This window comes from Rhinolophus sinicus, linkage group LG06, assembly GCF_036562045.2.
Source record: "Rhinolophus sinicus isolate RSC01 linkage group LG06, ASM3656204v1, whole genome shotgun sequence".
In the NCBI taxonomy this organism is placed as follows: domain Eukaryota; kingdom Metazoa; phylum Chordata; class Mammalia; order Chiroptera; family Rhinolophidae; genus Rhinolophus; species Rhinolophus sinicus.
In genome coordinates, this window is record NC_133756.1 from 42,363,315 (window position 1) to 42,377,572 (window position 14,258).

Sequence of the window (14,258 nt, forward strand, 5' to 3'; positions counted from 1 at the left end):
AAAAGCATAAGAAAAAAAAAACAAACAAAAAAACCCAAACAATACACCACAGTCCTTCATTTAGTTATACTTTGCCAGATAAAAATTAAAAAGGCAAACATAATCCCCAACAGACAAAACAGTAAACATGCAGAAAACATGACTGGAGTTTTCAACACATTAGCAAATGTATTATACCTGAGGAGCTGGAGGGTGCTGTGGCATTCCCTGGGGACTTGTCTGGGCATAGTAGGCGGCTTGCTGTCTATAGTATTCAGCCCAGGCTGCACTATAATCTGGCTGACCACCTGGCGGGGCACCAGTAGGAGCAGGAACTGCTTGACCTTTGAGAAAACAGAAACACTCTGTTGCTGTAACCACAATTAAAAGCCCCAAAGAATCTCATTTCTAATAAAGACAATACCTTGCTTCTTGTAATATTCCTCCCAAGCCTTTGAATAATCCTGTGTCTGCCCTTGTTGACCTAAAAAAAACCCCCTAAATTTTAATACAAAATTGTATCTACTTAAGTACAGCTTATAAAAGACAAAAGCACAGAGGATCAGAATCGCTCCTGTTTTAAGTATTCACTAGTATCACAAAACTACTCTGAATTAAAAAAAAAAAAGAAGACTTTTTTTTGCCTTATACTATTCATCACTATTAATAAAAAAAACTGTATCGTTTTAGCTAAAAAAAAAAGGTAAAGATTTAGGTACGATGTTGATTCCATTACAGAATTGATAAACTATTAATGTTCTAAAACTGAGTTTGGAAAGTACTTTATGGCCAACTATAATCTTTAAAAAAAAATGAAAAAGTGCTTCATGTAAGCAGCCAATGGTTTCCTGAGTGACTGGGGGGTGAGTGTGGGAATAGGACTACTTTTTTGGGTCTCTTTTCCATTTGATTCTGTTACAGTACAGTTTAAAAAAAATGCAAATCCTCAATGAAGAAAAAAAAACGTTTTTGAGAACATAAACATCCACTTAAAAGCGATTATTTAAAGGCTTTATTATTTTAAGATCTGGCCAAGATTTTTGTTTTCTGATTATAGTAACCTATAAACTATGTACATAAGGCTAATTTTTAAGATACCCTTTAATAAGATGTTTAAAATTTTAATAGTATTCAAATTACAACACATTTTTACTAAAAATAACCTAATGAAGGCCATAAAGAACAATTACTGAAGAAGTTAGGTTCTAAGCAACAAGATCAATGAAAAAACTAAAGAGCTTTCATGAGCAGATCTTTTACAAGGCAGGGCGACTTTTCTGAATTTAGGTACTAGATAGTAGTCACCAAATGAACCTTAAACAGGTTCTGGATTAAAACAAACATGAAACAAAACCCTACACACCAATAGCCACAAGACACTTTTCTGACAACCAAGGAAATTTAAATATGGTCTGTTGATATTATTAAAATTATTTACTTCGAACAGTCTGCAACTTACTTTGAAATGGCTCAGGTACAAAAAATATGCACACGCACACAAAGTACATATAGTTTCTTCATTTGAGTGGAATTTTATTTAGTTTGTAATTCACCTGGCTTTATAAAATTACAGCTAAACAAAAGAATACTGGAACACAGACATTCAGAAAGCCGTTTTTCTGTTTTGCTGGATGTTGCCAACAAAGCAACTTTAGAGTCATGTACCACATGATATTTTGGACAATGAACCGTACGTATGATGGTGGTATACCATATAGCCCAGGAGGGTAGTAACATCTAGGATTGTGTAAGTATACTCTATGATGTTTTGCACAACAATGAAATCACCTAATGAAGTTTTCAAGAAGTATCCCTGTAGTTAATTGGTGCATGACTGCAGTTTCAGGAATCAGTTTATTACTATCACAAAAGTGGTCAAATAAAAGCAACCGAGTGAATAAAAATTTAAGATTTATGACTAACTTTAAAAATGCAAGAAACCCTCGTCTATCGGCAAAAGTACAGAGAAATCCCATATAACAAACAAAATTCTCATATTTTTCTGAAAAGGGTGACAGTTTATAATTTTGATCTTATGAAGAGACACAATTCAAGCAAATTTGAAACAGGTTTCAATATTTAGATAACTGCCAAGTATCCCAATACCAGCAGTAATAAAACCACATAATGTCTCTTACAAATTGCACACTTGAAGGCCCACTGACTTGAGGCCAAACCTGGTTAGGAAAGCAACAATTTCCATTTCATGTTTTCAGAAGGAACCAAATCTCATTAAGAGACACTCATTTTAGAGGTAAAAATAACAATATGAGATGGCAGAAACAGAGATGCATCAAGAAAATTCCTCAAACTCAAATGCGCGTCGCCCCTAACCCTCCCAAACTCAAATAGCCCCGTATCCCCGTGAGAAAACAAAAACACTTGGTAAGTCAAATCATCATCGGATATTACAATCTTGGATGCATCCGAGGAAAAACTCATTCCACTCCTCCGATCTGAGGAGTTAAATGTGATTTTGCCCGGTTGTTAGTGAAAGAATTCTTCCTATCTAATCTCCTATGGTTTGGTTCTCCCCTAGCCTCTTGTTCCTCTCTGCCCCTTTCAAATATGCCCTTAACTTGCTCCCTTTACTCTTTTCCTCAGTTCAAAAACTGTTTTTATGCCAGATAATTTAGTTTATACTTTGGAAAAGGGGTGTCCGAACTGTGGCCCGCGGGCCAACTGCAGCCCATGATCCATTGTTAATCGGCCCGCAGCAAATTCCAAAAATATATTTAGTTTACTTAAATAAACCAGGTGAGGCAATACGTACTTCACCTCGAGTGAGTGGCCTGGCTGTTTGTATATTTCACCGCATATAGTCCTTGGTAAAAAACGTTGAAAAAAGTTTGGACACCCTTGCTTTAGAAGAACAATACCTAATATTCACATATATCAATAGCTTTACAATGTATACAATTTTAATTTCTTTTCATTCAAGAGGTAAGACTTGCTCTAGAGTTTGTATTATTACCACCAAGAGCCAGCCTTGTTTGAATAGTTTTTCACTATGTTATCTCTATACACTGGCATCTTTCCTGCAACCATTCTGCCCCCTTTTAGGCTTAAGGTACCTACCATATGCTAGAAGTTAAGAGTCCACCATATCAGTGCTTAACATTATAAGGGCTTCCCCCAAGTCAAACTTTTTCCACTTACCCTATTCCAAACAGGAATTGCCTGTCTTGACAGAAAACCTGTTTGTTCTCATTAGGGTCTTATTACAAGTTTCCTGCCATTCCTTATATGACTTAAAAACTCCTTCTTTAACCCTCTAGAATCTCATCTTTAAGAATTTCTCTCTTAAATTCTTACTATTAATCCTAGAAAACTTTTGTTTCAAAAAACAAAACTAAGAAACTTAACCCACATGTTTCAACAGAGGTTTATTTACTAATAAGTAAAAAATGACAAATTTAGTGTTGGTGGGAATTATCTGTTCTTAACAGGAAAAGCTACAATTAGGCTTCAAAAGCTGGAACAGTCTGCCTCATTTGGTAGAGGGCACTGAATTAGGAATCAGGACATCCAGATTCCTAGGAAATCCTAGCTCTGCCACTGGAAGAGTAAAACTCAGCCTCGCCAAATAAGGGAGTTAGATTTGGAGATAAAGATCTTTGTATCCCTGATTTTATTACTCCTTTCCTTCCATTTAAAAATCTCAAAGATTGAACTGTGTTCGTTTTATGCTTTAATGTCTCTTATTTGTGGTTAGACTAAAAAGATCTTAACACGTTGCGTACAGATCACGAGAATCTTCGTTTTTTTCTGAGCCATGCGTTAAGGACGGATAACGAGAATTCTCGTTTTTACTGTTGACTCTTTTTACTTTGCATATTTTATTGAATTATTTGTAGAATAATTATTTATAGAATAATTTATAGAATAATTTATTTGTAGAATCTATTATTTATAGAAAAATAATAAATGACATAGAAGCATTTACGCTTTAAAGAGAAGAGTGCATTTTAGTTTCTTTTAAAAACCTGCCGGAACAGAGGGGTATGAGGGATTTAAACCCCGCCGTACGCAACGTGTTAAGGACAAAGTTAAGCAACCAATCATTTACGAAAAGAACTTTGACAGGAAAAAATAAATTGACCTTGTACCTATCATTAAAGACCTGACAACCTAACATTATTTCCTGTAAGATGTACATGTAAGAGGGAAATCACTCAACTTTGCTCGTAAAATTAATACTTAATCATTGTAGTGCTACAGAAAAACACACAACTGAAAAGAAGGTGAGGGGATTAAAGATCTTCAGTCAAGCATAGTGTTACTTAAGTTATTTCTATACCACCTTTCTCCACAAAGGATTCAAGACAGTCTAGCATACCATTTCTACAATTAGAATTTTATGGTCAGCAGAGAAGATGTGGAAAATGAAAAAGTCAAAAGGAGGACAAGGTGAAGTATCTAGGTGATTATACAGTAGTATCCCCTTATCCGCAGTCAACTGTGGTCGGAAGTATTAAATGGAAAATTCCAGAAATAAACAATTCACATTTTAAATTGCGTACCGTTCTGAGCAGCGTGATGAAATCTGGAGCCATCCCACCCAGGATGAGAATCATCCCTTTGCCCAGCATATCCACACTACATATGCTACCTGCCCACTAAGTCACTTAACAGTCGTCTTGGTTATGACATTGACTGTCACAGTATTGCAAGTGCTTGTGTTCAAGTAACCCTTATTTTAACTTAGAATTGTAATTGTCCTATTTTATAATTAGTTATTATTGTTGATGTCTTACTGTGACTAATTTATAAATTAAAATTTATCACAGGTATGTATGTTCAGGAATAATCAGTACTATCTCTGATTTCAGGCATCCACTGAGAGTCTTGGAACGTATTCCCTGCGGGTCGGGGGGACACTACTGTAGTATCACACCAACAAATTTTTGCTCCAGAATTTAACCTATGCCACTTAGGCTACTGACATAAGTAAAACTGACTCTGACAAAATATAGGTAATATTCAATGTCATGTGCCAGTGGGGAAACTTTTAGTATCTATTAGTAAGTGGTTGACAAATGGATTTAGAAAGAAAAACGTTTCCTTGTTTTGTAACCACAAATTTTAGAATTATTATTTGTAATGACCTTGATACGTCTGAAAGTTCAGTAATTTTGGAATGCATTCTTGCTCAATTATTCTCTTCATTCCTTAAGATTTTAAAAAAATCAATGAAAGAAGTCCAAGATAATAAAAAGATGGTACAAAACATGATTTTATCAAAATCTTCAATCTTCTAGTGATATTTACTAAATGTTTCAATTTAATGTATAAAAAAAGAAATGTAGAACATACCCATTTTCTTGTAGTACTCTTCCCAAGCCTTGGTATAATCAACCTGTCCAGCTGGAGCTGGATTCTGTTGATCTCCTTGTTCAATAAAAACATAAAAAAATTAGATTAAGGTTTTTAAAAGGCAATTTTGGCCCTTTCCTTCTGTTCCCTGAGTGGAAGAATTGGAAGTGACCTGCCATGGGAGTGAGGGAGGAAGGAGGTGCTGTGTGACAGTGGCATTCCTGCTGGGGACACAGGACATTGGGACACATAGCTGGTGGACAGAGTCAGTGGTCTGTGTATTGGGAGTAGTTACACTGAACAGGTAAGTAAATCCACTTGTCAAATAAGGAAACACGCAGAGGATACCAGGGCCTTCACCATTTATACGAGTAAACGTCAAAAGGGAAAAAGGAAGAATGTAATTGCAGGTGGAATGAATATAGTTTAAAAGAAAGTGCTTACAGAATGACAGGCATGTCAAAAGGATACAGGAGCCTTCTTGAAAGTACTCCTGACTGGCCAAATCTAGGATAATCTGATAATTAAAATAAATCTACAATCTATTGAAAGAAAGGAATCTGTACTCATATAAAGAATAGGAAGGGGAAAAAAGCTCTTCAATACAGTAGTACAATACCAACTAATAAAATGTAAAATGAATGGAAATAGAAATTACCAACTTAACTGTAGCTGAATCGGGCAGCTGCTAATCAATGAAGGCTAAAGATAATGGGTAGAAGTTCAATGAGAAAGAGAATAGTGGTATAATCTCAGTTTAGTTCTCCAGAAAACATTAACTTCAAAAAGGAAAAGGGTGATTTTTATATATAGAAACCTGGCAGACACCAATATGACCAAGTCACCATGGTTACCATCTCCAGGGATGAAACAGGTCAACATTACATGAACCCTGATGTAATGCACTAAGAAGAGCATATCATTTCTGAGGTAGTCTTGCCATTCGGAAAGTAGGACCTCATGATCATGACCTCATCTTCATGACAAAAGGTTGAAGAGACCTTAGATTGATTGGTCCTATAAAACAAAAGTTCTGTACTTGTTTATAACATGAAAAAGACTGAGGATTATTCCTGATTGGTGAGAATGAATAGACCTGACACCTAAAAAAACAAAAAACATTACCAGATAGGATCCTGGATCAGAATAGATAAAAATGGTTGGGACAAATGGTGAAATCAGAATTAGGGGTTATGCACTGGGACAGTAATTACATATCAATGTTGATTAACTGATGTGGAGGGTTGCATGATGGTTATGGAATTTTGGAGTAATACAAAAAGGAGTATTCAAGGGTTAACAGCATCATTTCTACAGCTTAGTTCTGACAAAGACTAAAGATAATAGACATGAACACATGATAGAGAGGGTAACAGAACAAATGGGGGTGAGAGTGTAGGGGGATAAAACACTAACAGCTAGGTTATCTGGGTGTTCTTATTCTCTAATGTCTGAAAGTTTGCAATTATTTCAAAGTAACTTATCTTTAAAAAGAAAATCTGCTTACTGAAGCTATAACTGAACATTAGGAAATTTTAGGTATTATACATTGATGCACTTCATAGATAATTACAAACACAAGCTTTCACTTTTATATAAAAAATAAATTTGTTAATTACCATAGTTACCTTGTCCATTGGTTTGGGTTGTAGTTGGTGCACCAGCAGGAGCTGCAGGTGGTGGCTGTGCTTGCTGTTGATAATAGTGAGCATAATATGCAGCCCAAGCTGCTGAATTTGGATCCGTTCCTGCCTTAGCTGGAATAAACAAGTTCAACGTTTGCATCTTAAGTCCATAATCAATCCGTGTCTCTCTCTCTCTCACTCAGTCACACACACACACAAACACATACCTCCTTCTTGCAAATACATAGACCCGAAAATACTTATTTTTGGACACCACAAATAAATAGTAAATGGGAACTTTCAAATTCTTATTATTAATTTCGTTGTCATTTTTAGCTTTTAGCATAGAAAACTGAGGCTCACAGAGTAAGTGACTTTCCCTGGTCCTAGAAAACTAATGGGTGGCAGAATTAGGATAGGAAAAAAGATCTTTTGGCTCCAAATCCAGTGCTTTGTCTGAAACCATCCATCCTATGCATTTGTTTTTTTCTAAACTAGTTTTGCCTCAAGTACAGCAGCTCTATGTGGCAGATGACTAAAGCAAAGGATTTCTAGGCACTAACCTGTACAAAAAAGAAATAATTATTTTGGAACTACGAACTCTGTCTTCAATAAAAAAGACAACTTAAAAAATCTCAGAAAAAGAGATTATCCATATTTCACCTCATCATATTTCAGTGATTATCCTAAAACATAAACTTGTCATAGCTCTACTTGAAATTCTTCATTTATTCCCTAGAGTCTTCAGGAGTGTCAAAGCTTTCAAGTACAGCATATCATTCACTATCTTTTATGATCTGGACTCTCTGGGCTTATCCTTTCCATTCCAGCCTCATCTTCCCTCTTTGTCAATATTTTTCCAACACTTATGTTATGGCCAATAAATTGCTTGTACTTTTCTGAAGTTGTCACGCTCCTATCTGGGCCTGGAATCAACTGATGCATTAACAGCTTGAGACCTCTGTCAGAAACAGAAATCTTATTGATTCTATCCTTTACACTAGGAGTATCATTTGATATTACAGGTATATCTTCATTAGTTTATTGCCTCAAGAAAAATGTAATTTCCTTAGCCAGAGTTCATAAGTCCATATCTATTATGTAATCTATTTATAGCTTCTGTCCCAAACAGGCAGTAATTCTCAGCTGCTTAATAAAAGTAAATGAATTTGAGAAAAAAAGGATTTTTAAGTGATACAATTTCTAAGGTGATACAGTTATAAGGCATTATGGCACCCTCCTAACCTTCTTCAAGTAATAAATGTATTGCTTTCCTATGTTGGATATTTATGCTTTCCTATGCTGGATATTTATGTCTCAACAGTGTCATTAACTGTATACTAATTAACACAAATATTTTCACTTGACACCAATGTGTGGCTAGAGAAAGTGGTACTTGTACTCCTGAATGAACTTCACATAAGAAAACCAGTCTTAAAAGGGCATTAAAGCAATGACAAAATAAAAAGATGTGGTACAAGTCACAAGAAAGAAAACCAGCCTCATGTTTACACATAATACATACTGAGAACTGAATAATACTCATTCAACATAATATTTATTCATTTATGTATTACCATTTTATATATAAGAAAACATAGATTTAGAGGGGTTCAAAAACTTGCTTGCTATACCACAATTAGGAAGTTGGACGACTAGCGTTTATCTACATTGGTTACATTTTGAAGTTTAAGTTTTCGACTTTTATATAAATCCTTAACAACTCATTAAATTTTTATAGAAACAGGTTTTAGTTCAGAATATTGACTTTATTGTCAATATAGGACCATATTTAAATACCAGAATGTTTAATTAAATTCACGGAAACAATTCTATTTAAATAAATTATTTGGTTTTTACATAATGCTAAGTCTAATATAAGCAATATCTAATGCTAGTTGCTATCTTTCAGCTAAATGGGTTCTTTCTTTCCCAAAGGCAATGCTAGAAACCCTATTCATTAACCATTTCTTACAGTGGTGACTTCACTACTACTTCAAGTGGGAAAATGAGATGGTGATAGAAATCACTCTTTATTCCCATAATTTTTCTTAATCATGCTACCTATCTACACAGTACTTAGAGGTGCAATCCTGCAGATCCATGTTACCCAATATAAACTTGCCCCTCAACTTGCTCAAACTCTTGAATCTCTTAAATGGTGATTCCTCTGCTCAATCACACCATCCCAATTAGCTTACAAGAAGAAAACAAAGTCCTTTCATTCTTAAAAGACTAACTGTAGACTACTGTTATCATATTGGACCCTTCTTTTGTTAAGTCCTTCCAGCACAGTATCGCTAACACTTGGAGTGCATTCTTCTGCTACAGAATGTAAAATCATCTTTGCATACCCAGATCCTAACACACTCAAGTTGTTTCTTGAATGAGTGGAAGTTGTGGGTTTTTGTTGACTGCCATGTTGTGTCATCATATTCCAAAGAACACACTTTCTATGAAATTTAAGTATGTTATAATATAGGGCCACATTTCAATACCAGAATGTTTAATCAAATTCACTAAAACAATTTCACTTAAATCAATCATTTTAGTTTTTTTAAATATAAATACACTAGTGTGGAAAGGAATCCATAATTCAGTACCTTCCTTGAAACTACTCCAGTGAAAGAGGCCTAAAAGGTAGGTAGTAGGTGAGAAAAAAGGATCATAAACAAATGTTAATTGATTTCGATGAATGCCCCATTACCACGGTGGAAAGAAAACTACATAGTGGGAAAAGATGCAAGAATAGAATAGAATAGAATGTAATATATATAAAATCCAGATCTGAGCAGAGAAAATATTTAAGTGTATTTTAGATTTCTAACATGCAGACATTAAATAAGGCCTAAGTTTTACTAATATGTAAAGCTACTATCTCAGGAATTCCAAAACAGACAACTTATATATCTTATCTGAGAATTTGGGAATTTAATGCCAAGTATGATAGTAAACACTTCATTACACTCTTAACATATTATATATATCTGACGGCACTGGTACCTAAAACCTAAGATATTGTAGTTCTTTTGGCTTTTAGCACTCTCGCTGTGTAACTTCTAAAGTAGAGAAAGCCAAATGTAGGTTGAATAAAGTTCCATGAAAACAGACCATATTCACGCCAGTCTTATACAATGTGGGAGAACCAGAAACTAACTCCTGCTGAAAGAATGAAACAAGTGCAGAAAATGCACACAATGTAGAAACGCTAGAAAATTTAAGAATGTAACAGGACTGACAAACAATACAGATTACACACGGATGACAATCATCTTTTACCTGGATCGGGAGGGGCCTGTTGCTGCCAGTGTGGATATGCATTTCCCCACCCCTGGGGAGCATAAGGGGCTGGAGGACCACTGAAAAGATAGAAATCAATATAAAAACACAATTTACCAAAAGCTAGAAACTTTGGGGAAACGCACAGAACCAAACTCAATACTTACTGAGGAGCAGGGCCAGGTGGTCCCGGATTATAAGGTGCAGGGTTGTATGGTCCCATTGGAGTTCCAGGCCCTGGAGGCCCAGGAGGCCCATGGGGGCCTGGGACACCATGGGGCCCATGGGGTACAGGTGGCCCTAAAGGATTTACTGGGCCCTGCAAAAAAGGAAAAACACATACAAAAATCAGAAAAACAGTAATAGCTGAACAATTCAAAGGCCAAATAACGTTCCATTTCTACCCTCTATATAGCTACAAGCAGCAAATTTTAGATTTTCCTTCATTTCCTCATTCATGTTGCAAAAACTATCTTAACACTACCATACTGAAGTGACATGTAAAATTCATTAAAATCAATAGTATTAGCAAAGAACTGAAACATTTCCTTTATTTTCAGATTATTCCCCTTTCCACTGTTTTCCTTTCCTTTTATAATTCTTTTTACTAGTATGCCTTTATTAATCATGGAAGCTTATCAAATATCAGGTCCTATTTTTAGCTTTTCTCTCTCTGCATCTACCCTAACAATAATCAGACAACCATCTTGACAATATACTCCCCAAATTGCTTAGCTGTTATATTGTGAACTAATTACTGAATACCAATAACGTAACTAGTTCTCACTCAACAAACTGAAGTCCACCTCACAACCTTTTTGTCACCAAACCCTATTAGATCAGTAATTTATTTCATTTCCTCTGTCTTTTATCATAATTTTCTAAATCCATGAGAAATACCTTTATAACTGATTTAGCAAATCAGGATTTCACATCCATGTCATGCCACATCATAATGAAAAATGCTTAGGTGATGGTCTCTTTTGATTAATCCCACTTGTAAAGACCATTAAATTTAACTGTCCTAAAACACTCCTTCCCTTTCAAGCAGTTAATACTGACCATGTGACATTTTAGACAAAAATACTTTAACTACATTTGGTTGTCAATTTTCTCAGCACAAAAGAATAAAACTAAAGTTCATGATTCTTAAAGTCCTTTTTATTAACCTGTCTTGTTAAGTCTCTAATTGCTGTCATTATCCCTCACTTCTATTATCCATAACCTATTCTTTCCAAATAGTAAAACAGGATTAATGAAAAAGTCACAACATTTTTAAAGGGCTATGCGCTAAGCACTCTTTTATTGACACACACACACACTTCCATCATTTAATCCCTACAGCCCTATAAAAGTATTATCCTCATTTTCAGAGGAAAAAAATGAGGCAAAGATGAGTATAACGACCCTCAAGGTCACAATCAGTAAATGATTCAGACAGAGTATTTTGAACCTAAATAGCCTGACTCCAGAGAGAACATGCTCTTAACCACTACATTAAACTGTTTCTCTAGAACAATTTATCTTGTTTGCCCATCAATCCAGAAGAAATCCTGATCCATGCATGCTAAGAACAGTAAAATTCAAAACCAAGATGTGCTATTCATTTTTCTGGCACCAATCGCGGCCATTCCCAAGTCCACAATTATTTTCTTCATGTCTCTGTACAATTACACTATTATCCATACAGTATTTGTGTATATTTTATGTATTAAGTATTTTTTGTACATCTATTGTTGTCTTCCCAAGCAGACAAAGTGTCAAACTTCTTTTGCGCCCTACCCCATTCACAGCATGGCAAATATCAAGAAGAATTTTCCTGAGAAATTCTAATTATTAGTAATTTAAGATGCTTCATACCCTATGTTAATTCTTCATAGTAAAAAAACACAGTAAAGCACTTTTACCTCATCTACAAGAAACAACAATCAAGACTTCATACTTTCGGGTACTATCACCAGCACACTTTTCTAGTGGAAAAAGTTCCAACTTTGGCCATGCATCAGAATCACTTTAACGTCTTTCTAAAATTAGATGATGGTTTCTATTCCAGACATTCTGATTAGAACTGTGTGTGTTATGTGTAGTGGTGGAAAGCACCCAAGAGGTCTTTTGGAGCAAAAATTAACACAAGACCCAGGCTTATTTTAATATAAAGTTAGGTCTAAAATATATTTTATAATATAATTGATATAGTATAGTATAATATAGTATAATATGAGACAACATAACATAATACCTGGTCTTATTTTATTGTAAGACCTGGTTTTATATTTATTTTTGCTCCAAAAGACGCATTACAGCTGATGGTCTGGGTAAGTCTTATTTTCAGGGAAACATGGTAAATACTGAATTCCTGATAACTATTATCCTTCAAATATGTTCCACAAGCCTCCACCAACCCTAACACATCTGCAAGTAATACTATCCATATTTACGCACACCCCAATATAAGGTTCTGAACACCTGTAACTGTATTTAATTAGGTTACTTTTATTACTGGAAAATCTTTTGTTATGTATCTACTATACAATGAGACCTGTAATTTTAGACTAGAAATTAACATTTTTCTGTATAGCGTTTATAGGAGCATTCTAAATTAATGTCTTATTTAACTAACAGGGACTATGCTATGAATTGAAGTTTAAAGCACACTCACACCAATCTTTTCTTCTATGAGTTGACGAGCATAGTCTATTTGCTGTGGAGTGCCACGAATTGTAAATAACTTCATATTAGGATCTGCATTAGGTGGGGGATTTCTCTGAAGTTCTATTCTTGCACCAGACTGTTGGCTTATGCTTTTTATGGTTTCACCTCCTAAAATCAAACCACAGTAATTTCTCTAAAGATTTAGAAGATACAATAGCTACTTAAAAGAAAATGAAAATAATAAATAAATGAATTAACAAAACAAAAACAAACTCATAGATACAAACAGAATAATAGTAACTAGAGGGGAGGGGGAAAGGCAAATTGGGCAAAGGGGGTCAAATATACAGTAACGAAAGAAAACTAGACTTTGTGTATAGAGCATACAATGGAATATAGATATTGAATTGTAACATTGTATACATATATTAATATCACACCTCAATAAACTAAAAAAAAAAAGGAAAATGGTTGCAATTATATGGGCCATTAAAAGTTTTCACCAGTATTCCACCTGCCAATATTTTATTAGGATTTTCCACTTATTCTACCCTTTAAATCAAATTATATAAAGCATTTCATGCTTCTCTTAAAATATATTTAAATTTTAAGGCATAACTTAGTATTCTGTACCCAATCTTAAAATGGACTATAATTTATCAAAATATTTGGTTCAATTAAATTGCTTTTACAAGCAAGGCAAGGTAAATATAAACTATCATACTTACTACAAAATTTGAAATTTTAAAAACGTGTGAGTCAGGAAAAAAGAAAGTAAACAAAAAATACCCAAACCACTTTTGGGTCAAAAGAAGTTTCTTACACTAATAATTAAACTGTTGGCCCCTTTCTCTAGAAGCCAATGTGATGCAAACCTACTCTTTTAAGTATATATAAGGTCCTTCATTGATGTTTAACATTAAGAACACACTTTTCTACTAAAATACAGCCAAGGGAAAATTCACTGTTATATACAGTAACAGCAGAAATAGCATCCAGAAAAATTCGGTGATATGTTGAATATTTAATCCCACTTTAAAACATTAAGAGTTTAAAAGACATGCCTTTTCCTATTATTAATCCAGTTTTCCCAGTTGGTACAATGAAATTAAATTCCTGTAGTCCACCAGGTGGTCCCATGTTCCAGTTGCCTTGACCTCTACCTCTTCCTCGACCACCAGGTCCAGGTCCACCAGGATTACCAGCCTAAAGAGGGGAAAGACAAGAAGAAACAAAGTCAGTATAGAAATATACTCTTCTTTCCACAATAAAATTATTACATGTCTAGTTTCCTCAACTTTAATTTTCCTAAATCCGAAATTTAGAGAAGCTGAAAGATGACTTGGCCCTCCCCAAAAAATCAACCAGTAATAATAACCATTTATTCTTTTTATATTGGAGTAAATA

The 14,258-nt window shown here is 34.6% G+C and overlaps 1 protein-coding gene across 21 annotated transcripts in view; it reads right to left on the bottom strand.

The window, feature by feature from the left end:
- The window catches only part of FUBP1 (far upstream element binding protein 1), a 32,438-nt gene that overhangs the window by 4,940 nt on the left and 13,240 nt on the right, over window positions 1-14,258 (bottom strand). For 9 of the 21 annotated variants that reach the window (XM_074334990.1, XM_074334991.1, XM_074334989.1 and 6 more), the window contains 7 exons: window positions 13,916-14,057; window positions 12,859-13,019; window positions 10,367-10,518; window positions 10,200-10,279; window positions 6,924-7,052; window positions 5,296-5,370; window positions 178-323 (listed from right to left, as the gene is read on the bottom strand). In XM_074334990.1, the coding sequence (XP_074191091.1) occupies window positions 178-323; window positions 5,296-5,370; window positions 6,924-7,052; window positions 10,200-10,279; window positions 10,367-10,518; window positions 12,859-13,019; window positions 13,916-14,057 (885 nt within the window). Of the gene's footprint in view, window positions 1-177; window positions 324-403; window positions 464-5,295; window positions 5,371-6,914; window positions 7,053-10,199; window positions 10,280-10,366; window positions 10,519-12,858; window positions 13,020-13,915; window positions 14,058-14,258 lie in introns of all 21 variants that reach the window. The other 12 variants (XR_012497290.1, XR_012497289.1, XR_002138318.2 and 9 more) reach the window with 3 other exon arrangements.